Below are 23,064 nucleotides of genomic sequence, written 5' to 3'. Positions count from 1 at the left end.
CCATCCTTCTAGTCATTATAGGACAGTGTCATGGCAACATCTACTGAGCAGGCCTCGAAGTTTCATTCAGGGTGACCTGCTCACACCCAAGTTGGACTCTGTGACTAGGAAAGCTAAAATGGAATGCCAGAGGACAAGTACAACTGTCAGCCCCCAAATGACACATTTAGGACTTTACAGCTATTCCTGTCACAACTCAATTACACCTTTATAATCTTTCTGTGTGTGACATACAGAGACCAGGCTCAAAATACTCCTGAATCAGGCTGTGTGCTAGGTTTAGACATGAACCATCCTATCTTGTGATTTTGTTTTGTTTTGACAGTGTTTCCCTGTGTTACCTGGACTTGCCTCAAACTACAAGGCTGTTGCCTCAAGGCCTTCCAAACAGCTAGGGCTGTATCACACACCACAGCTTCCCCTTTTGTTTAGAGATTTACTATGTAACCTACGCTGGCCTCAAACTCATGGTCCCCTGCTTCTGCTTCAAGGAGGGCAAGAATTATTACAGTCATGTCCCGATGCCAAGTTACCTCACATTTTGAAAAATGTACACATACATACATTGGCTCAGCAGCTAAGAGCACTGACTGCTCTGCCAGAGGCCCTGAGTTCAATTCCCAGCAACCACATGGTGGCTCACAACCATCTGTAATGGGATCCAATGCCCTCTTCTAGTGTGTCTGAAGACAGCTGCAGTGTACTCATATAAATAAAAAATAAAGAAAAAGAAAAGAAAATACAGGACATTAGTGAAAATTAAGACAAATGATTGTTTAGCTTTCTTCCTGTGTGTATTCCCCAAATTATATATATATATCCACTTGCATTTTAAGTGACTGCTAAAGTTCTGTTAAAAACTGCTAAGTCGCCGGGTGGTGGTGGCACATACCTGTAATCCCAGCACTCTGGGAGGAAGAGGCAGGTGGATTTCTCAGTTCGAGGCCAGCCTGGTCTACAGAGTGAGCTCCAGGACAGCCAGGGCTACACAGGGAAACCCTGTCTCCAAAAAACCAAAAAAAAAAAAAAAAAAAAAAACCCAAAAACCAAAAAAAAAAAAAAACCCCAAAAAACCCAACAACACCCCCCCTCCCCAAAAAAACCAAAACCAAAACAAAACAACAATAAAAACCCAAAAAACTGCTAAGTCCAAAGCCCGGCTACAATGCAGGGAGGGAAATTTTGTACTCGATGAGAGCTCAGAGACAAAAGGCACACAGACAAGTCTTCCCAGTGAGGAGGGGAAGGCCTGTGATTTACCCAGGAGGTAGCATTCCAGACTGCAAAGGCTTGAAACTAGCAGGGCTGGAGAAGGGCCTAAAAAGGCCCCGGAGTGCCAACTCAGAGGCAGGGCGACCTGCCTCAGTGGGTGTCCATCCAGTCCTCCATGTGTAAGCCACAGGCTCCTACCAGGTAGATCAGTGGTCTCCTCGGGGGACCCCCAAAGAAACCTTAAATTTATTAAAAAATAATCTTGTGTATGCATATATGCATGTCGGTGTGTGTGTACTCAGAGGGCTTGTAGGAGTCAGGCTTCTTTATACCACGTGAGATGGGTTGTCAGACTGGATAGCAGATGCGTGCTCAGAGAGAAGTGTTTTGAAACCACGTGTACCTCCCAAGGGCCAAGAGGAACCGACTCACAGGAAGATAGGAACCATCAGAGAGGTGTCCCAGGAGGCTCTCCTGGCCCTGAGTTGATTCTAATGGATGTTATAGCTTCCTTGGGTGGAAGGTTCCCTTCCAAACCCTGAAGCCACTACTGGGCAGTGTAGAGGTGCCCCCAGACCTGTTTCTTTTCATTTTTCACAAGTGTCTTTGGTCAAGGTCTTGTGACTGTCCCATGATGTATCTTGAGACATGGTCCTAACATGTCAGAAAGAACATACTTCTTTGCTTCTTCCACAAAAGGTACCGTAGTTCCTTCTGGGGATCCTGTCACAACCACCTGCTTCAGTTTGTGTTGCCCTGCTTCAGGGCTTTTGTCTTAGTCTATTGCTTCTGGTTGCCAGGTAGACTTGAGTACCCCCTTCCCCTACTATGAGTCCTGCCTCGAGTGGGCACCTCGCCTTGGCTTGCGCTACTTCAGGTAGAGCCTGCTGTTTCTTCTACTCCATATCAAGCTCACACTGATGATCTAGCCTTGGCTAGAAACACAGCCCAAACCCTGAACCTCCTAAGACTCCCGTTCCTTTGTCCTTACAGCTCAGGACTAACGACGACGACGACGGTGCTGTGAGGTCTCTGGGTACCACAGCTACCGCCAGGCCCTCAAACCCTGGCTGTAGATTATCTCATGCCCTGGAATGGCTTCTAGCTCAGCACTGGACAGCACTGCATGGTCACGTGGCCACCCGCAGGACCGCATGGAGAGCTGGGAGTGGGTTTACACTTGCCCCTCCAGTGTCCAACTGAGGCTCTCCTCCAGATGTTGGGAAGGCTGGGCTCCCACTTCTGCTATCAGGAGAGAAACACCTGAGAGAACGGTGGCTCCTCCAAAGAGGCGACTGGGTATGCCAGGCCAATTGCCAAGGGCTCCAAGAAGACAGTGGGCCAGGATCCCAAAGTACAGTTTATTTCCCAGGGAGGAGGTAGCATGGAAGCTTGGGGTTCCCTTCCCAGAGACCTCACTTCCAGAAGAGAACATTCCAGAAAAGCAGCCAACAAGGATACAGACCCAAGGCCAGTATTGGGAAGAGGAGGGCGCCATAGGTGTAGTGTTCTAGCACACCCTGAGCCAAGGCTGTCAGGAAGAGCTGCCAACCCTCTGCCAGAGACAGCGGTATCTCCTGCAGCTCCCGCCAGAGGAACAGACTCCCGAAGAGTGTGACTGCTGGGCTGGTCACTACCAGCAGGGCAGCGTAGAGTGTCCTGCAGAGAAGGGCGACAGTGAAGTATGTACCATGGTGGATGCCAGCAAGTGAATAAATGAGGGTTGGCCCCCGTGAGGGGCAAAGGCACTGGTGGGCAAGAGGTTGACCGGCACGTACCGGGGGCCATGGGGCTTGGTGAGCGCAGCTGCGGGCACCATGGTGGCAGCCAGGAGGAAGCCCAGGGAGAAATTGAGGAGAGCAATGCATCCCAGCTGCAGTGCCAGGTAGATCAGGGCCACTAGTTTCAGCGTCATCCAGCCCCTGTCTGGGACCTGGGAGCTGACCACTCTACAAGGAAAGAAGTTCGAGGCCAGTCTGGAATTCATTCAAGTATCCAGGGCCCCTCCCCCCACCTGTCTGGCCCAGCTGCTCACCGGTGGGTGTTGTGTGGGAGGGCCAGGCCGGCTACGTAAATCGCTAACAGTGTCAACACGACAGCCTCAGCTTCAGCCACTGGAAAATGCCTCGTGGCTATGTGCTGGCCCAGCACAGGCAGGAAATAGAGGGCCAAACCCATGGCCTGAGAGATCAGTAGGGGCGCCATAAGTGGGGCCAGGCCCACGCCCTGCAGAGCACATGGGTACTTGGAATTAGGCCAAAGGTGTAGGGGAACCTCCACCCCCAAGGACGCATACCACCCGTCCGACTGAGGGGTCACTGCTGGGGACGTTAAAGACCCCATCCTAAGAGCAGTAGAGTATAACATCACCTGTGTTGCCAAGAGTGGAGAGCCGGGGCTAGGAGCCTTCCCAGCCTCTTCCGGGTTTACTCCAGCCTCGTGCAATTGCATCCACAGCTCCAGGGCGTAGAGCAAGTCAAGGACCCCGACAAGCCATTGGATGAGATTTGCTTTGGTGAGAGGTCTTGGGCTCACCTCCCTGCCCCGACCGTAGGAAGAAGGACCACCCCCACTTTATAGCTAAAGGGATCTGAGTTGACCCTGGCCACAAGTGAGTAGCGAGGATGAGGGTGGAGGATATCTTGAGTCCGAGGACCAGGAGCAGGAAACCCGCGGCGGGCATGTAGAGGCCAATGGAGACGAAGCGGGAGAGGGCAGGCAGCAGGTAGAAGAAGAAGGACTGGTGTAGGCGCTCCAGGAGGTGGTTGAGCTTACGGAACATGCCCTCCAGAGCCCTGCCAGGGGCACAATGCGGTCAGGGCCGGCCATGCCCTCACTCTAGCGAGATACTACCTTGAGCAGGGAAAGGGGTCCGGAGACTTACTTGCCCAGTGCCACCAAATCGTACTTGTACTGGCGGAAGCTATTGATGCCACGTAGGGTTAGGGCCTCCACTCCGTAGCGCAGAAAAAGGCCGTGGGGGCCATGGGGCCGGCCAGAGGCCTGCCGCAGCACCATGAGCAGCAGGGTCTGCAGACCCTGCAACGGCCCATCGAGCGATGTCCAGTCCTGGGGCTGCAGCTTTGGAGGCATGGGGGAGGGGACAGGATCAGACTCAGCCCTCCTCACAGGCCCCATACCCCCAAGCGTGTGGTCCCACCTTGCCCTGCAGTGTACATAACAGCCCCCCTTTCTGGCAGAAGGTCTGGAAGAGGTTGAGCAGATCGAGGTTGGGCAGCTGACCGTTGAGTCCCTCCACAGTCACATCAAGGCTGGTGACCACATCTGTGCTCAGCTCCAGAGCTAGAGCAGCCTGGATGGCGCCAGCCCTGCCCTGCAGGGGAGATGACTGTATGCCTGTAGAAGCAAGCAGTGAGCACTAGAGGGGGAACAAGTAACTGACAGTTGACCCTGAGAGAGACAGGAGCAGGACTAGGGCTACACCTACCTGTAACATTAATGTCATGGTAGGCTTCAAGCCAAGCCTCAGTGCCCAGAAGATCATGTTCTGTTACCAGGAAAATGATATCTTTGGCCCAGTAAATCTGCCCTGGAAGCCAAGGGCAGGGTCAGCAAGGGCCTGGGGCATTGGTCAAATCCTCCTTGACCAGAGCCCCAGAGCCTCACCTCGGAAATGGGCAGCAAGTGCCAACAATAACCCCACAGCCTGGTTATTGGTGGAGTCTGGGCCACAGGGTACGGTAAGGACCAGGGACTCGGTACTGGCAGCACGTGGGGCCCGCAGGATGCCATAAACATTGGTACCTGACACCATCTGCACAAAGAGTTGATGGAACGCCTCAGCAGACCCTCCGGAAGACAGCCTGACGCCTGCCTTCACTGGCACTACAATGCCCACCACTAGAGGTCTTCAGACCATCCCTCCCAGAGTTTCTGGGTTCCAGGGCACTTCAACAAGACACCCAGTCCAGGCCACCCTTCCAATGTGTTTTTCTCCCAGGCACACCCCTTTCCCACAATACATAGCGCTCATGGGTCTCATCTGGGAAGGGTAGTTTTCGGGAGAAGCTCTGAGTGTAGACTTCCAGCCCTACGGATCGCATGGACCGTTCCAGCCAGGCTACCGGCAGAGCCCTGAAGACACAAAGATAGCCTCTAAGTACAGCTCCCTGGTCTCGGCCGCCCCTGAAATCCCCAGCCCGCTGCTAGCCACTCACCCTGGCTTCTTGCGGTGGGCAGCGAAGTCCCTGGCAAAGCTCCGGGCGCGGTCTCCACCTACAAACTGTTCCTCCACCATGGTGGAGCCCATGGCATTCTCGGACATGTAAGTGCGCTGGGTTAGCGGCGGAAAAGCCAGCGCCAAAAACCAGGCGATGCCAGCCACGTAGCTCAGCACACTGCGAGAGAGCACAGAGAGGGCTCGGAGTTAGCCCGACCTGGAACGCTCGCTCGTGGACTGCAGAGGGTCCAGCGGGATGGTCCAAGCCATTAAGAACCCGGAGCCGAAGCCGGGCAGTGGCGGCACACGCCGTTAATTCCAGCATTCAGGAGGCAGAGGCAGGCGCGGGCGGACCTGAGTTCCAGGGTAGTCTGGTCTACAGAGTGAGTTCCAGGACAATCTGGGCTACACAGAGAAACCCTGCCTCCAGGGGGAAAAAGACCCGAGACGCTCTATCAGGGATGGATTAGGGACCAGAGCTCCAAGCTCCAGTGCCTAAGTGACTCTTGCAAGGACTGTGCAGACCCTGGAGCAGTAGGCGCGAGTCCCGCCCCCTGTACCCGCCCTCACCAGAGAGGTGTGTTTAGGCGCAAGACGATGCGGGCGAGCGCGCGCCGGCGCACCGGGTCCGACAGGAGACCCATGGCCGGGCGTGGGGCTCTGCTCTCGCCGCAGTTTGACACCTCCAAGCGCAGGGCTCCTGTCAGACCCGGCGCCCCGTGCTGCCTTAATTTCCGGTCCCAGGATCCATCGCGCCACGACACTTGGTGGAGGCAGAGAGCGCTGGAAACCACATTTTGCGCATGCCTACAACAGAGGTCGCTAGCTCTGCGCGGGCTCAGAACTGGAGACTTACAGGAAGCAGTCACGGCCAGTGGGCGGAACTGGAACCTGGGGCTGGGAAGCTGCGGGAGAGCAGCTGGCAGGGCAGGACACTGGCAGAACTCAAGACCGAGGAGCAATAGTGTGCCTGCCTAAAGGTTCTGCTCGGGAGTGTGTGATGCAGGTGGGTAGAGCTAGAACGACGAAAAGACTGATGCCTGCTGAAGTGAGATGTTGAGTGACCGTGTTGTAGCTATGAAGGGACCCGTGTGAACTGAGGATCTGATGTTAAGTCATTTCTATGGATGTCATGAACCTTAAGACAGTGGGAGAGTTGGTGGCCAGAGGAGATGGGCGGTGGTTAATGAAGGTAGTTTCTCTAAAAGGGTGCAGAGGTAAGGGTCTAAGGATAGATAGCCAAGAAGCAAGAAAAGGTTGTTATCCTCCTAGAGCCCAAAGTAAGCGGCAGGAAAGAAGACATTAGTCCAGTGGTTCTTAACATTCTAACCTTTAATACAGTTCCTCATGTTGTGATGATCCCCAACCATAAAATTATTTTGCTGATACTGCATAACTAATTTTGCTGCTATGTCACAATGTAAACATTTGGCTTGCAGGATATCAGATATGAGACCCCAAAGGGGTTGTGACCCTCAGGTTGGGAACCACCACCGTCACATCTCTCAGTGACGGGCACCCATAGCCAGCTGAGCTACCTCAGCCATGTGCTCATGTCCCCGACGGCTGCGCAGTAAGCACGGCACATTCCGTAGTCGGAGGACTTGAATGAGCAACACAGGTGACGGGAGAGACTGCAATTGTAAGCTGACTCCACCTTGAGCTTGCTTGTCCCTGGTTTGAACTGTGGTTAATAGAAATACCACCAACAGTTCCAGGTAGAAACTGCCCTGGGCCAGAGCCAATCAGGGAAATAGAGGGAAAGTGCCTACAATCCAAAGGTTACAGATAAATCGCTCATCTCTGACCAAACCCCGTGTGCCAAGAAACCGCCTGCCAAATAAGGCGACTGACAGGCTGGAGACCCCGGCTCCCTGCTTAACCCTTGTCAAATAAGGCAATTGCTATGCTAGAGACCCCTGTTCCCTGCTCAGACTTGTATAAAAAGCCTAATTGAGGCTCAGGGCTCTGCACCAATCTGATGCACTGTCCGGAGTCGAGGGTCCGAGCTTATGCGTGAATAAAGGCTTTGCTTCTGCGTCAGATCCAGACTCCCGGTGGCTTTGTGGCCACTAATGCCTGGGCAGAACAACATGAGCAGTCTTGCTCTTCCTAGCACAAGCGCTCTCTCCACTCAGGGACTGCACTACAAACTGCTCTGTAGGGCTCTGAGGGGCTCTGAAGTGCTGTACAGTAAGGTGTGCTCAGGAGAGGAACAGGCCTTTATTCTGGATATGGGTGGTTGCCACTCAGTCCCCCAGTAAGACAGAGGCCTCCTGCACATGCTGCCGGACAACACGATCCAGCACGGCGTGCACATCGCGGGCTGCCTGGGCAGCAGCCTCGAGCACCTGCTCCAAGTGGTCTTCGTGCAGCCTCGAGTCCATCTCAAGCAATGCAATCTGGCCGGAGGCTGGCAGCAGGGCCAGGGCTAGCTGGGGCCCCCCAGCTGCTTCCTCCACGTGGCTGAGGTCCGCGAGTGCTGTGCCGTCCACGAAGCCAGCTGAACATGCACATACAAAGTCCCGCATAGGTATCCCAGCATCCATCACTGCTAGCGTGGCTGCATTCACACACGCTGCATAGGTCCCTCCGTCTGCTTGCAGCACCTGCAGGGGCCATCAAGACATCAGACTGACATCTCCTCTTCTGGCAGCGTCTCAACTGGCCCTCAACTCTTTAAGCCCCGCCCCCAGGGGAGTGGTTTGCCGCCGTAGGTAGCTCACCTGCACGTAGATGTCAATCTGAGAGCGTGGGTGCAGCTGTGTGAGGATAGCTGCCTCGAAGGTCTGGCGTAGCTGCAGCCCCATCTCACAAGACTTCCGGTCTCCGTGAGGCCTTCGCTTGCGCTCACCTGTGCTGAAGGTTGCTGAACTGTACTGACAGTTCACTAGGGCCCGGTCAGGCAGGGCTCTAGACCGGGAGCCCCGGATCTGGAGGAAAAAGAATGAATGAGCCAGGCCTGCCTACCTCCTGGGTCACACTCGATGGCTCCACCTTCCTCCTCCTCTTTCTAAAGTGCTTCAAAAAGCAGCTCCTTCGGGTTCCAAATAGTAGCTGGGGGCGGGGCTCCGTCTCAGCCTAAGCCATATCACTGTCACCGTTAGTAGGCAACTCCTTGTCCTTCAGTTGCTCCATTTCCTCCCACGTTATTTCCATTGTGGCCACCGTATTTACAAACATCTGATTTGACTGTGTCACCTACACAATAATATTTTACTTACCTTCCAGAAGCTTCCCAATACACGTAAAAGAGAATAAATCTCAATTTTCCTGACCTGCAAAGTCCTGGGCCCTTACTTCCTTGGTCACCCCTCAACTTTATTTGATCTACTGTCCCTCCACCTACCAATAGTCTGCCTCATGTGTTGTATACCTGACCATTATCATGGCCTCCACCTAGACAGCTGAGCTCATATGCTAGCAAACCTTAAAATGTACATATTTGCAGGCCTTGCTACAGCACTGAGAGGAAGCTATAAAGGCAGAATTTAATGTCCCTGTCTCGGGAGTTTATGAAAGGACAGAGAGTGAGTGGAGCTTCCCCAGACTGGTGCCTCCGAGGCTGAGGCACCTCAGAGATGAAGAGGGCAGCCCAGGAGAAAAGCTAAAACTAGGGCCCGCTGAGACGGAGGAGTTAAGCCTTAGGTATACTCCCTCGATATGCGACCACGAGCTCCCCCCCCTACCCGGTCCCTGTATGAAACAAAGACTGGCTGAGGACAATCTGAAATAGCTCCTTACCCCGCACGTGGGATTAAAACAAAAACATAATCACATAACTTAACTGGGTTCTTAAACCAATATTCTCACTACATCATGGAGCCTAATACTTATAGGGCCATGTTAAGGATGCAATTTCCTGAGAACTCGGGGTCTAATTATATTCGTGGCTTAGAGGATGTAACACAAAGGTAGGACTGGGATGGAAATCAGCCAAGAGAAAGAGCTCGTAGGGTGAAATCAGAAGCTAGCCAGGTCCTTGCAGATGCTCACACATCATTCCCCCTACAACACGTTGGGACAACGTGTGTTGAGATGCTTTCTGCCCGGAGGCCCACAGAGGCTCAGATGGGATTTTAGTATGCAGTTGCATCGGCGGAAGAGTTAAGCCGTAAGACTCTGGTCTACTCCCTCGACGTGCGGCCACGAACCCCCGGTCCCTGCCGCTTACTCGCCTCGTGAGGCCCGTAGACCACCGCCAGTGCCTTGGTGTTACCCTGCTCGATATAAGCCGAGCCATCGGCCTGCGCAAACACGCCCATCCGCGCCTGGATCTTGCGCAGCTCCCCCGCGCGGCGACCGTCTATCCGGTAACCCTGATCGGACAGGAGCTCCAGCCCGGCCATGTTGTGCAGTCCTGGCTCCGCCTCCGAGAGCTCGACCCCTTAGATGACCTGGGACTCTAGGACTACGACTTCCGTCGGTACGTTCCTTTTCGGTCTCGGTGAACTATAACTTCCGGTAAACTAGTCCCTTTCCGGTCAAAGGGAACTATGCTCGTGGCATTCTCGGCTTTCTGAATGCTCGACCTATGTCCTTCAGTTCCGGGAAACACAAGGCCGGAGCCGAGCGGGTTTTTGCTGCTGCTCCGGGTTGTTGGAGTAGGTACGCTGTGAAGACCGGCTTCCTGACATCTTTTGGTTTGTTGGAGACGCTGGTACCAGCGGAGACATTTTTTTTGGTCTTTTTTAAAAAATTGTATATCTAAGCCGGGAGTGGTGGCGCACCCCTGTAATCCCAGCACTTGGGAGGCAGAGGCAGGTGGATTTCTGAGTTCAAGGCCAACCTGGTCTACAGAGTGAGTTCCAGGACAGGCAGGGCGACACAGTGAAACCCTGTCACGAAAAACAAAAAACAAAAACAAAAATACACTGTAGCTGTCTTCAGATGCACCAGAAGAGGGCATCAGATCTCATTACGGATGGTTGTGAGCCACCATGTGGTTTCTGGGATTTGAACTCAGGACCTTCGGGAGAGCAGTCAGTGCACTCAACCGCTGAGCCATCTCTCCAGCCCCCTATATATCTATTTTTATTGTATGAGTGTTTACCTGCTTGTATTGTCTATTTGTCACGTGTGTGCTTGGTACTGTGGAGGTTAGAAGACCGCATCAGATCCCATGGGTCAGGAATTACAGGCAGCTGTGAGCCACAGTGTGAGTACTGGGAATCAAACCTGGTCCTCTGCATTATTGTTATTATTATCATTATCATTATCATTATTATTATTATTATTATCAGTATTATTTTGGTCTTTCAGCCGTGTGGTTTTTACAGTAGTTTAGCCAAGCACTTTTTTTTTTGTTACACATACACATGATTATTACCTTTGCAGCTCAGTTTTAGTTTAATTTAGTTTTCTTTTCTTTTCTCATTTGCTTGGTTAAATCCCTAAGTTTCCCTCCCTTACCTTGGCCAGGAAGTTTCTCTATCACCTGAAAGCAAGCATAAAGTGCCTGGAGTTGTATATATGTACCTGTGTAGTAGGTTTTGGAGTTCTGATTATTTTTAAGGCTTGGGTCATTTAATATACACTTTTTGGGAGTGTTTCACTCAGAATATGAAACCAACCCTCCTGAGGTTTTGTTGTTGTTATAGATAAAAGATAATACAGATTCACAGGAAGGACACTGAGATGAAATTACTCTTCAGATGAGCTCTATTAGAAGAGTTACAGCACCATTGTCACAGACAGCAATGATGAGGCCCTTATGGGGAAGAATATTCAAAAGAGTATGCTCTGGAGAGATGAGTGTAACATCAAACAAGACAGGGAAGGAACATTCAGTTCTGAAGAGTTAGGAGAGTCAGAACATCACACCAGCCAGCTGTATCGGCTCAAGCCTTTAATCCCAGCACTTGGAAGGGGAGGAGGGGCAGACAGATCTCTGAGTTCAAGGCCAGCCTGCTATACAGAGAGTTCCAGGACACCCAGGGCCACACAGAGACACACTGTCTCAAAAAACAAAACAAAAACAAAACAAAACAAAAAAAAACCCACAAACAAAACCACCAAAACCACCAGGACCCATATGTGAACAGAACTCCCCCTCGTCCTAGTCGTCCTCCTCTTCCTCTTCTTCCTCCTCGCCCTCCTCACAAAAGTTGTGGTCTAATGGCCTCTATGCCTACATTGTGGCAGGCATACCCCTCCCCCCGTTTCCCCAGATAAATAAAATGTAAAAATAAAGTCTAGCAGTAACTCAAAGCTGTCTTATGTCCGGGAAGGGGAGGGAAAGAACTCTTGATGTTACAGGGTTATAGCAGCTTTTTATCAACTCTGTCTCTAGAGAGATTGTTTAGGGAGCTGGAGGGACTGTCACCTACCGGGCTTGTTACTCCTGCGTTTCCAGCTCGGTATATTCCAGCCTCCCTTGTCAGTCCAGTACAGTAGAAAGGGAGAGAGAGACTTGCCCACCCCAGCACCTCTCCTTGAGTCTGTTTCCTAGTGAACACTGTCACTAGGAAGGAGCTCAGCCGTTTTACCTGCCACCCCTCCTCCATCATCCAGCCCCTTTAGTGCATAAGGAAATGTATGTCACTATCCAAACCTAAAAATTGGATTAAAGCAGTGAGCTTAGTGTAGAGAATACCGAGGATGGATGGGTCCCAAGGTTGAACATCCCAAGGCACACACAACCAGTGTGGAGGGGGACAGAGACCCCCCTCCCAACTCCATGAGAGGACTGTCAACATTTAGCCTCAAGGAAAGCAGGCAGGCTGGAGAAATGGTCTACCACAAAGACCCCAATCCTATCAGTTACAACACCGCCACTCACAGAGGTGGTGCTGTGTATAGTGGCTGGACTCCAGTTAATAAGAGAGCCAGCTCCTGCGATGCAGCTTGGCTGAGCCACCTTCAGTGTTGGCCCTCAGCAGGTGGCTAAGCGTGGAGCAGTGAGCAGGCCTTTCACCGGGGTAGCCTGAGCACCCTGTTAGCCTGGGGTTGTTTCATCCTGTGCATTGCTGGTTGTACTACATTGCCCCAGGAAATCCAAAGGCCCTCTACTTCATCATGTGATGACAGTCTCATCCACGTAGAACAGCCAGAATCTAGCTGGTCTTCAGCCTGAGGAGTCCGGAGGAAGTTGGTGGCCACTGCAGCCTCCAGCCCCATAGCGCCCTCACCAGGGCTCCTAGTCAAAGTGTCCTTCCACCCTCTTAGGAACAAGGACCTCAGCCTGGCAGCATCGGGTTCAAGATCTAAGGCTGCTGCCCCTCATACTCTGGTTCCTCTGACCCATACTCTAGATGCAGAACCAGGATGAATCTCAGATTCAGGGACCTTATCAATTTTCCCTTTGTTTTTGGTTTTGTTGCTACGATCAATTGCCTGACAAAAAAGATTTCAGGAGGAAGACTTTGCTTTGACTCAGTTTGAGAGGATAACGTCCACCATGGCAGGAAGGCGTGGTGGAGTTCACAGGGGCTGGGACTCTCCATGATTTGGTGGTCAAAAACCAGAGGAACAACTTTCTGTGCTCATCTGGCCTCCTCCTTACCCCCCTTTTCAGTGTGGAGCCCCAGCCCGTGGGGTGGTGCACCTGTTTCAGGGTGAATCTTCCTTCTTCAGAAGTCCCCTTCTGGAAATGCTCATCAGAAACGCTCCTGAAAGTATGCCTCACTCATCAATTAGATTCCTTTTTTTTTTCAAGTTTTTTTTAACTCCATGTGGGTGTGGTTTGAGTGTGTGTGTGTGTGTGTGTGTGTGTGTGATGTAATGCATACCCTGGTGTCTGAGAGTGCCCACAAAGGCCAGAAGAGGGTATTGGATCCCTTGGAGCTGGAGCTAGAGACAGTTGCATCCGCCAAATATGAACTTTGAGTCTTTGCATGAGCAGCTTTTAACTGTTGTGTCTTTAGACCCCAATCTAGGTGTTTGCCTGCCTGCCTTTCCTTTCTTCCTTCCTTCTTCCTTTCTCTTTCTTCCTTTCTTTTCTTTTTTTCTTTTCTTCTTCTTTTTTGTTTTGTTTTGTGTTGTTTTGTTTTGTTTTTTCGAGACCAGGTTTCTCTGTGTAGCCCTGGCTGTCCTGGAACTCACTCTGTAAGCCAGGCTGGCCTCAAACTCAGAAATCCACCTGCCTCTGCCTCCCAAGTGCTAGGATTATAGGCGTGTGCCACCATACCCAGCTTTCTTTCTTTCTTTCTTTCTTTCTTTCTTTCTTTCTTTCTTTTTTCTTTCTTTCTTTCTTTCTTTCTTTCTTTCTTTCTTTCTTTCTCTCTTTCTCTCTTTTTCTTTTTCTTTCTTTCTTTCTTTCTTTCTTTCTTTCTTTCTTTCTTTCTTTCTTTCTTTCTTTCTTTTTTTTGAGATAGGGTTTCTTTGTGTAGCCCTTCCTGTCCTGGAACTTGCTCTGAAGACCAGGCTGGCCTCAAACTCACAGACCTGCCTCACAAGTGCTAGGACTAAAGACATATGTCACCACTGCCCAGCTTCTAGGTTTTCCTTAGTCCAACCAAGTTGACTAGCAAAATTAAACATTGTGATGGGGGCATATATTTTGACTGCTTTATTGAGTTCTTATATCTACTACCTTTCCCACCCTTATTCCATCCTAATCCTTTCCAAACATCCCCACTAGGCTGTAGAAAAAGAAGATTAGAGGAGAAAGGAGTGTAGATCTCTTTAGACAACTGCTTGCTGATTAATTGGCATCGAGTTCCTAAGGTGTCCAGCAACCAGCAATCAAGCAATAGCAAAACCAGCAAATGCAAAAGCAGGAACCAGCAGCAGTGGCGGTGGCGGCGGCGGAGGGAGGAGGAGCAGAAAGCAACAGCTGCCAACCCATTTTGGGGCTCTCACATCTCTACCCTCTCAAGAGTCCCCAGAATCCCAGACATAAGTTACCTGCAGCTGGTAAAACTTACACCCCTCCTAGAGCACGAGACAACTCATATTGGCTGTGGACAATCTAAAGCAGCCCTGTGTCCCACACTTGGGATAAAAACAAAAAGATTATCACATAACATAACTGGGTTCTTAAGAAACCAACATTCTCAGTACATCATGGGACCTAACATTTATACAAATTTGGGGGCCATGTTAGGAGGACAATTTCCTGAGAGGACTCAGAACTCAGGGTCTAATTATATTTGTGGCTTAGAGGATGTAACACAAAGGAAGGACTGAGATGGAAGTCAGCCAAGGGAAGAGCTCATGAGGTGAAATCAGAAGTCTTGCTGATGCTCGCACATCCTTCCCCCTACAACACGTCGGGACAACGTGTGTTGAGCTGCTTTCTGCTGGGGAGGCCCACAGAGACCCAGATGGGATTTTAGTAGGCTGTTGCATAGGCATGCCCCTCTGGGCAGGCTCTCAAAATCCCAACTCCCAGAAGGAAAGCTGTGCTCACCATGAGATGTATTTGTTTGTTCAAACAGTTGAGTCACAGCAAGCCATTGTTATCAGGGAATGATGGGCATCCCCCCAAAAACGGCATGCCCAGACACCACAAGTTTGCATTTTGAAGAGAAATCTCAGGCCCTCTGTCTGGGTTGGTTCTCTTTTTCACCAGACCCTTTAAAAGCAGGAATACAAAGCTGTAGATCCAGAATTAAGCAAATAAAGAGAGAAAATAGTCCAGCACTCAGTAAAAATCTTAAAGTTGATAAGAACTATATTGTAAAAAGAAAATAAAAAAGTTATCTAACTACTTGATGTAAGTAACTGTACCAAGCTCCCTTAGCTTTTTTAGATGTGTGTGCCCACAGCCTCTAAAAATAATACTTTTATGATATTGCCTTCTACATATAGAGGGAAAGTAACTTAATTTTTCTTCTAGTACCTTTGATCCCCTTCTTCTCCTTTTGAGACTGAGTCTCAAGTAGCCTATGGCAGCCTCAAACTTGCACCATAGCTGAGGTGACCTTAATATTCATTTTTTTTGGTTAATTTCATATATTTTATACAATGTGTCATGATCATACATCCCTGTAACCCCCATTTCTTCCCTACACATTTACCAACACCCTTCTTCCCTGCTGGTTTCCCTTCTTTATACCGTCTGTGTGCCTGCTGGTCATGTGTCATAGCTACAAGTGCTGTGTGGTCATGACTCAACGGCCATGCTGTATCGACAGTGTTCCACTGCGTTCCTCCCAACCCCTCAGCTCTTAAGTCTCTCCAGCCACTCTTCACTGACGCTTCCCGGCTCTTGGAGGAGCAATCCAAATGTCCTGCCTTGAAATTCTGATTATAAGGGCTGAGATTATCCATGTGTGCCATTGTACCTAGCTCCAAAATTTTTGAGATGGTTATGAGATTGGGCTGACTCAGGATTAAGAGCACTTGCTGCTCTTGCAATATTAATACACTCATGAAAAGAACATTTTATTTTAAAGCAACTGGATGTTTGTATTGCTGTGACCAGCATGTCTTTAGGGTTGACCTGACTGGACTGACAGGAAATGAAGAAACCGCAGGTACAAACAGAAACGCTGGGACCGGGTAGGACATGTACTCCGATGGAGGCAAACCAGCAGCTCAGAAACTCAGGGCATTTAATATATAAAGGCAAATGAAGGTTAGCTAATCTCTGTAGAAGAGCTCTGTAGGGGAGCAGCCTCAGGATGCCATCATTGGAGGAAGGTGATGCACATGGACCAGGGGAGGTCTTGGTATTGCCTGTGGTCTGAGCTACTGGGGTCCTTGACCTGGCTGTGTTTGAGTCAACAGTACACAGTTACTCTGACTTCGTCTGTTCCCCATAGCATAATTTTACAATTTGTGGGTTTAAAAAGACTTAGTAGTGGCAGTAGTTCTATGAGACAGGATCTTACCATGTAGTCCCAGACGGTCTGGAACTCAAGTGTAGAGCAGACTGGCCTCAAACTCACAGAGATCTGTCTGCCTCTCTAGTGCTGCAATTACAGGCACACACCACCATACCAGCCTATCATTATTATTCCTTGCTAATTATGTGCATGTCTGCATATGTGCACATGAGTGTGTTGGTTATGATGGAGCTCAGAAAAGAGGACATCAGATCCCTGGAGCTGGAGTCACAGGAGCTGGAGTCACGGGAGCTGGAGCTGGAGCTGTGAGTCACACCAACCCAGGTGCTGGGGACTAAACTTGCAAGAACGACTTTATGTGGAAGAGCAGTAGCATGTGCTCTGATACCCGGGCTCTTTAGTGCCAGTCTCACCATTTACTAAAGATAAAGGCACATTTGCGTGCGAAGATGGATGTGCTTGTCTCTTTTAACATAGAGAGACACATCAGCGCTCTTTGGCACTAGTTTGTAGTGTTTTTCAGAGTTGATATTTTGATTTTTAACTGTCGATGCTGAGAGTGCTACTTTGAATAAATATATAATAAGAAATAACAGAACTATGTTTGGGCTCATTTAGGAATTATTGAAAATGTTCCCCTAATGCCAAGCCAACATTCATTTAATGAGTTTTTATGAAGCTCAAGCCAGCAACTCAAAGGGTTTAAAATGAAGCATCCTGGGCTGGTAAGCAAGATGGAGTAGCAGGTTCCAGTGCTTTCCAGCAACTCTGTCAACACAGTCCAATTCCTGGATCCATACTAAAGAAAGAGAATGGACTCCTGCAAGTTGTCCTTTGGCTTCTTTCTTTCTTTCTTTCTTTCTTTCTTTCTTTCTTTCTTTCTTTCTTTCTTTCTTTCTTTCTTTCTTTCTTTCAGAATAATTTATTTTTTGGGCTGGAGAGATGGCTCAGCTGGTAAGAGCACCGACTGCTCTTCCAAAGATCATGAGTTCAAATCCCAGCATCCACATGGTGGCTCACAACCATCTGTAAAGAGATCTGACACCCTCTTCTCTTGTCTGAAGACAGCTACAGTGTACTTACATATAATAAATAAATAAATATTTAAAAAAAAAAAGAATAATTTATTTATTTGAGTACACTGTTGCTGTCTTCAGATGCACCAGAAGAGGGCATCAGATCTCATTATGGATGGTTGTGAGCCACCATGTGGTTGTTGGGTTTTGAACTCAGGACCTTCGGGAGAGCGGTAAGTGCTCTCTCTTTTTTTTTTTTTTTTTTTTTTTTTTTTTTTGCAGTAAGTGCTCTTAACTGCTGAGCCATCTCTCCAGCCCTTCTTTCTTTCTTTCTTTCTTTCTTTCTTTCTTCCTTCCTTCCTTCCTTCCTTCCTTCCTTCCTTCCTTCCTTCCTTCCTTCCTTTCTTTCTTTCTTTCTTTCTTTCTTTCTTTCTTTCTTTCTTTCTTTCTTTCTTTCTGTATATGAGTACACCATTGCTCTCTTCAGACACATCAGAAGAGGGCATCAGATCCCATTACAGATCATGTGGCTGCTGGGAATTGAACTCAGGACCTCTAGAAGAGCCATCTCTCCAGCCGGGAAATTGTCCTTTGAATGCCACCCACATCACACTCACACACACAGTTGTGGGTGTGCAGAAATGGGGGTGGGGCAGGTAAGATGGCTCATGGGAAATGTTTTTTCTTTTCACTTGTTGCCAAGACTGATGATCTGAGTTCAATCCCTGTGACTGGAGGGTAGAAGCAACGACCTTCAATGTATGCTGTGGCATGTCTTTTGAGTGTACACACACACACACACACACAGACACAGACACACACTTTAAAAACCATCCTGGGTTGAGGAGATAATGGCTTAGGTGCTGCTAACTACTTGTTGCAAGGTCAGATCCCAAGAACCCATTTAAGTGCTGGTTGGTTGTTGTGGCCTGCCTGAAATTCTACCCAGGAGGAAACAAGGGACTCCTTGGAGCAGGCTAGCAAGGCTGCCTGGGTTTAATTGAAAGCCCCTGTGAGGCCCTGTCTCCATGAATGAAGCAGAAGAACAATCAAAGGTGATTTCTGATGCCGGGCAGTGGTGGTGGTGGTGGTGGTGGTGGTGGTGGTGGTGATGGTGGTGGTCGCCTGTAATCCCAGCACTCTGGGAGGCAGAGGCAGGCAGATTTCTGAATTCAAGGCCAGCCTGGTCTACAAAGTGAGTTCCAGGACAGCCAGGGCTATACAGAGAAACCCTGTCTTGAAAAAACCAAATCCAAAAAACCAAAAACCAAACCAAAACAAAAAAAAACCAACAAAAGGTGATTTCTGACATCGACCTGTGGTCTCCACGCGTGTGTGCAGATAGGTAGACGTGTGCATGTATACCTGCATAGATGCATACACACACAAATATACCACATACATGAATAATGGAAAAAGGAAAACATAAATAAAATTAAACATCCTAACACAATCCGAGCCAAAGACAGAGAGTAATTTGTGCTTTCATGTTGAGGCATGTTGGTTGATAGCAAAATTCCAGAATTCTTGTTTTTTGTAATTAAGTATTATGTTCCTATAAGTAGAGTCATAAAAACTAAAACTTAACAGAATGTCTTGCTGGGCGGTGGTGGCACATGCCTTTAATCCCAGCACTTGAGAGGCAGAGGCAGGAGGATTTCTGAGTTCGAGGCCAGCCTGGTCTACAGAGTGCATTCTAAGACAGCTAGGGCTATACAGAGAAAACCTGTGTCGAAAAAAAACAAATCCAAAAAAGAAAAAAAAAAAAGCAGGGGTTTAGATAAATTGAGTCCAGATAGCAGCTCTTACAGATAAAATATTCTGTAAATTCTTAGGGCTTTGTGAACTTTGAAGAAACTTGTTAACAGATTTCTTTCACAGTTAGTACATACCAGTTAAGTGATTAAACAGCCTTCTCAGTTTCTTGTTCATGACTAATCTTCCATTCTTCTTGAATTACCAATACCTGTTAGCCCATTTCATCAGCTCCTCGTGTTATAACACGCATCAGAAGGAGGCAGCTGTGTTTGTAGATGCTATTTCCACATCAGAACAACCAGAATAACAGTTTGTCAGTATGTGACCGGTTTCCTTGAGCCCAAACTAACTGCTGCCCAATTTAACCTCAGGAAGCTGGGTCCCATGCTCTGCAGAGAGGGTTCCCTGCCCAAGAAGGATCAGAAGTTCAAGGTCGTTATTGACTACTTAGTGAATTCAAATTCAGCCTGGGCTATTTGAAACTTTGTCTCAAATTTTCTTTTCTCCAGACAGAGTCTCACTACACAGCTTTAATTTGATAAGCAGATTAAGGCTGTCCTCTAACTCACTGAGAACCTCTCTCTTCCTGCTCAGCTCACAACTGTTTAGTTTTGGTTTGGTTTTGTTGTTATTTTGAGACAGAGTCTCACTTTTATGGTCCTGACTAGCCAAGAAATTGATTTGTAGACTAGTCCGACCTTGAATTTGTAGTGATCCACCAGAATCTGCCTCTTAAGTGCTGGGACTAAAGGCATTTGCTCCCACATCAGGCAAAACATTTTTTTTTTTTTAATGGGCATGTGATCCTTGTCAGGGTTCTAAGCTGGAACGAGTGAATCCTTTAGCTTCACAGTTAGCCTGGCCCTAGATTCCCAGTTCCCTTGGGCAGCACAGATGCCCCCTCACCACCAGTAGACAGTGTCCCTCCTGGAAGAGACTGGCACCTGGCAGACAGCCTGGTATATACCTTTAGAAGATTACATTTACATCCTGACTGACTGGTGCCATTTTCCCCTCCCTCCTCTCACCTCTGCCCCTCCTGCTCCACTCCTCCATTTCGCTTTGAAAAAGGGCAAGCCTCTCGTGGATACCAACCAACCACGGCATAACAAGTTGCAGTAAGACTAGGTACCTCCTTTCTTATTAAGGCTAAACAAGGCAACCCAGTAGGGGAAAAGGGTCCCCAAAACAGGGCACAGAGCCCTATTCCCTGTTAGGAGTCCAACAAGAGCAGCAAGCTACGCAACTGTAACATATGCGCAAAGGGCCCAGGTCAGTCACATGCTGCCTCCTTCCCTGGCGGTTCAGTCTCTGTGAGCCCCCATTAGTTGATTCTGTGGGTTTTCTTCTGATGTCCTTGACCCCATCCATCCTCAGGAATCTACAAGCTCCGCCTAACGTTAGGCTGTGGGACTCTGTGTCTGACGGATCAGTTGCTGGGTGAAGCCTCTCTGAGGAGAGCTGGGCTAGACACCAGTCCTCTGAGCAGTGTCTGGGGTGGGCTCCCTCTTAAGAGTCTCAAGCTGGAGCAGGTATTGGTTAGCCACTCCTGTGATTTCTGTGACACTTTTACCCCCAGCACATCTTGTAGGCGGGGCAAATTGTAGGTCAAAGGTTCTGTGTGCCAGTCCTCCCACTGGGAGTCTTACCTGGTTACAGGAGATGGCCAGTTCAGGCTCTGTATCCCCCATTGCTAGAAGTCTTAGCTAGGGTCACCCTTATAGATTCCTGGGAGTTTCTATTGCACTAAGATTCCAGCTCATCCAGAGATGCTCCTCAGTTCCAGGGGGAGTCTCTGCCCTCGTCCTCCCCTGACCTGTCCCTCCCGTTTCCATCCCCACACCCAGACTGCCCCTCTTCCATTCCACTTGCAGTGTCTATTCCACAGTGACAGAAAGCTAACACAGCAGTACAAGGCCACCGTTCTTGCCACCACATCCTGTTGGTCATGGGCCTCTGCATAAGCAATGCCGGACTCTGGGCCCCTATAGAGGCCATTCCTGTTGCTTTGTTTTCTGGTACAGGAGTCCAGGTATCCTGCTACTTTGTGTGAATCATCATCTTCTGTTGAAAACTGGGACTTTTCGGGATCTTGCAGCAACTTTGCATTATGACTGGCCAGGTTCTTGGACTTGTTCAGTTTTTAGTCTTTGATTTAGTTCTGCCCAGATCAGCAGTGTGAGGTCCACTTCCTTCATAGTATATGGTTTCCGTTGTCACTTCTTGGTGTTTAGGAAGCTAGAAGTTCCACCTGGGTCAGAACAGGATGGTGTTTCCCTACTGTTGTGGTGGTTTGAATATGCTTGGCCCAGAAAATGGCGGTTAGGAGGTGTGGCCTTGTTGGAGTGGGTGTGGCTTTCTTGCAGGAACTGTGTCACTGTGGGGGCTTTGAGGCTTTCCTCCTAGCTTCCTGGAAGTCAGTCTTCTTGGTTTCTGAACAAGGTATTGAACTCTCTGCACCTCCTTTATCATGCTTGCCTGGGCATTGTGTGCTTCCTGCTGTAATGATAATGGACTGAACCTCTGAACCTATAAGCCTGCCCCAATTAAATGTTATTCTTATAAGAGTTGCCTTGGGCTGGCGGTGGTGGTGGTGGTGGTGGCAGCAGCGACGGTGCATGCCGTCCCGGCACTTGGGAGGCAGAGGCAGGAGGATTTCTGAGTTTGAGGCCAGCCTGGTCTACAGAGTGAGTTCCAGGGCAGCCAGGACTATACAGAAAAACCCTGCCTCGAAAAACAAAAACAACAAAAGTTGCCTTGGTCATGGTGTGTCTTCACAACAATGGAAACTCTAAGACAGTTGTGCTCAAGGTCCTAGGTTAGCAAGCCTCCTGTGTTTTCCCAGCAATTTGTGTGGCTGGGTAGTGCCCCAGTCTGCCCTATATGTAGAGTGCCAGGGACTGAGTCACAGCCCCCAAAACATCTAGCTCTGAATTACAGCAATTGGGAACACCCACCTTATTTGGCAAAAGGTACCTTGTAGATCCTGAGATGGGGCAATGATCCTTAATAAAACGTGTTGGGGAGGTCAATGTAATAGATAGCATCCTTATTAAAAAGGCGGGGGAGGAATTTATAATCGGACCTTAGAAAGGAGGCCAAGCTGTAAGGCGGACGGAATGTGAAGCATACAAAGGGATCAGCATGTGATTGCATTGAGTAAAAGGCAAACATAAGGAAGTGAGAGAAAGGTAAGGGTTAGATGCTCAATAAGATTGTAACCCCCGTGCTGGGTGGGGGTGGCGCACGCCTTTACTCCCAGCATTCAGGAGGGAGAGTGGTGGATCTCTGAGGTAGAGGCTAGTTTGGTTCACAGAGTGAGTTCCAGGACAGCCAGGGATACACAGAGAAACGCTGTCTTGAAAAACTGAAAAAAAAAAAAAAGAAAGAAAAAATAAAATAAAATATCGTACCCTCCTCCCATGATCCAGTAGGAGGGATTCCGTCCGTGCATGCCAGCACTAAGTGGGCTCAGTGCTTACAAACAAACAAAAATGCAGTGCATGAAATAGGGAGGGAATAGTGTGTGTGTGGTGTGTGAACTTTAGATGCATATGTGAAGTTCTCAGTAAGAAAAACTAGCCTCCTGGTCATTCAGAACTAACCAGTGCATACTTCTGCAAGTACGGGTTACACACAGCTTCTGTACTATATCACCTGCCTGTCCTTCTAAGCCCGTGCTCACTTTGCATGTTCATGAAATAAACGTGATCACTTCTGCTGCTGTGGGTCTCCAGTACTTTCAACCCCCTCCCCCCCACCCCTGCCCACACGTGTAAGGTCTCACTCTAGCTCTGGCTGGCCTGGAACTCACTGTGTAGACCAGCACTTAGCCTGTGAGTCTGGACCTCTTTTGGGAGTCACGTATCAGGTATTTGCATTATGATTCTTTTTTGTTGTTGTTTGTTTTGTTTGTTTTTTGTTTTGTTTTTGTTTTTGTTTTTTCCCCGAGGCAGGGTTTCTGTGTAGCCCTGGCTGTCCTGGAACTCACTCTGTAGACCAGGCTGGCCTCAAACTTAGAAATCCGCCTGCCTCTGCCTCCCAAGTGCTGGGATTACAGGTGTGTGCCACCATCGCCGGCTTGCATTATGATTCTTAACAGTAGCAAAATCATCGTTGTGAGGAACCAACAAAATAATTTTGTGGCTGGGGCGGGGGTCACCAC

General features: G+C 49.1%; 2 protein-coding genes across 2 annotated transcripts; both read right to left on the bottom strand.

The window, feature by feature from the left end:
• Positions 1–2,554: 2,554 nt before the first annotated feature.
• Positions 2,555–6,187, bottom strand: Gpaa1 (glycosylphosphatidylinositol anchor attachment 1). The gene is made up of 12 exons (XM_052160828.1): positions 5,963–6,187; positions 5,391–5,570; positions 5,196–5,307; positions 4,840–4,987; positions 4,661–4,762; positions 4,373–4,569; positions 4,097–4,293; positions 3,854–4,007; positions 3,583–3,678; positions 3,248–3,438; positions 2,991–3,161; positions 2,555–2,871 (listed from the first exon to the last, which is right to left on the bottom strand). Exons 1-12 carry the CDS (start codon positions 6,034–6,036, stop codon positions 2,628–2,630), a joined length of 1,866 nt encoding a protein of 621 aa, XP_052016788.1. The 5' UTR covers positions 6,037–6,187; the 3' UTR covers positions 2,555–2,627.
• Positions 6,188–7,596: 1,409 nt separating this feature from the next.
• Positions 7,597–9,814, bottom strand: Exosc4 (exosome component 4). Its single transcript, XM_052160829.1, has 3 exons — positions 9,571–9,814; positions 8,119–8,325; positions 7,597–8,001 (listed from the first exon to the last, which is right to left on the bottom strand). Exons 1-3 carry the CDS (start codon positions 9,739–9,741, stop codon positions 7,642–7,644), a joined length of 738 nt encoding a protein of 245 aa, XP_052016789.1. The 5' UTR covers positions 9,742–9,814; the 3' UTR covers positions 7,597–7,641.
• Between the last annotated feature and the right edge of the window lie 13,250 nt (positions 9,815–23,064).

Source organism: Apodemus sylvaticus, chromosome 17 (genome assembly GCF_947179515.1).
Source record: "Apodemus sylvaticus chromosome 17, mApoSyl1.1, whole genome shotgun sequence".
Lineage (NCBI taxonomy): Eukaryota > Metazoa > Chordata > Mammalia > Rodentia > Muridae > Apodemus > Apodemus sylvaticus.
This window is presented reverse-complemented; position numbering and strand designations above follow the sequence as displayed.

Excerpts from the sequence above, each read along its gene's own strand:
- Gpaa1 (XM_052160828.1), bottom strand. The coding sequence starts at position 6,036 with ATGGGTCTCCTGTCGGACCCGGTGCGCCGGCGCGCGCTCGCCCGCATC. Across the intron at positions 4,008-4,096 it reads GATTTGGTGGCACTGGGCAA|GGCTCTGGAGGGCATGTTCC; the intron begins GTAAGTCTCCGG and ends TGCCCCTGGCAG. Across the intron at positions 2,872-2,990 it reads ACCAAGCCCCATGGCCCCCG|GACACTCTACGCTGCCCTGC; the intron begins GTACGTGCCGGT and ends CCTTCTCTGCAG.
- Exosc4 (XM_052160829.1), bottom strand. The coding sequence starts at position 9,741 with ATGGCCGGGCTGGAGCTCCTGTCCGATCAGGGTTACCGGATAGACGGT. Across the intron at positions 8,326-9,570 it reads TGGTCTACGGGCCTCACGAG|ATCCGGGGCTCCCGGTCTAG; the intron begins GCGAGTAAGCGG and ends TTTTTCCTCCAG. Across the intron at positions 8,002-8,118 it reads AGATTGACATCTACGTGCAG|GTGCTGCAAGCAGACGGAGG; the intron begins GTGAGCTACCTA and ends TGGCCCCTGCAG.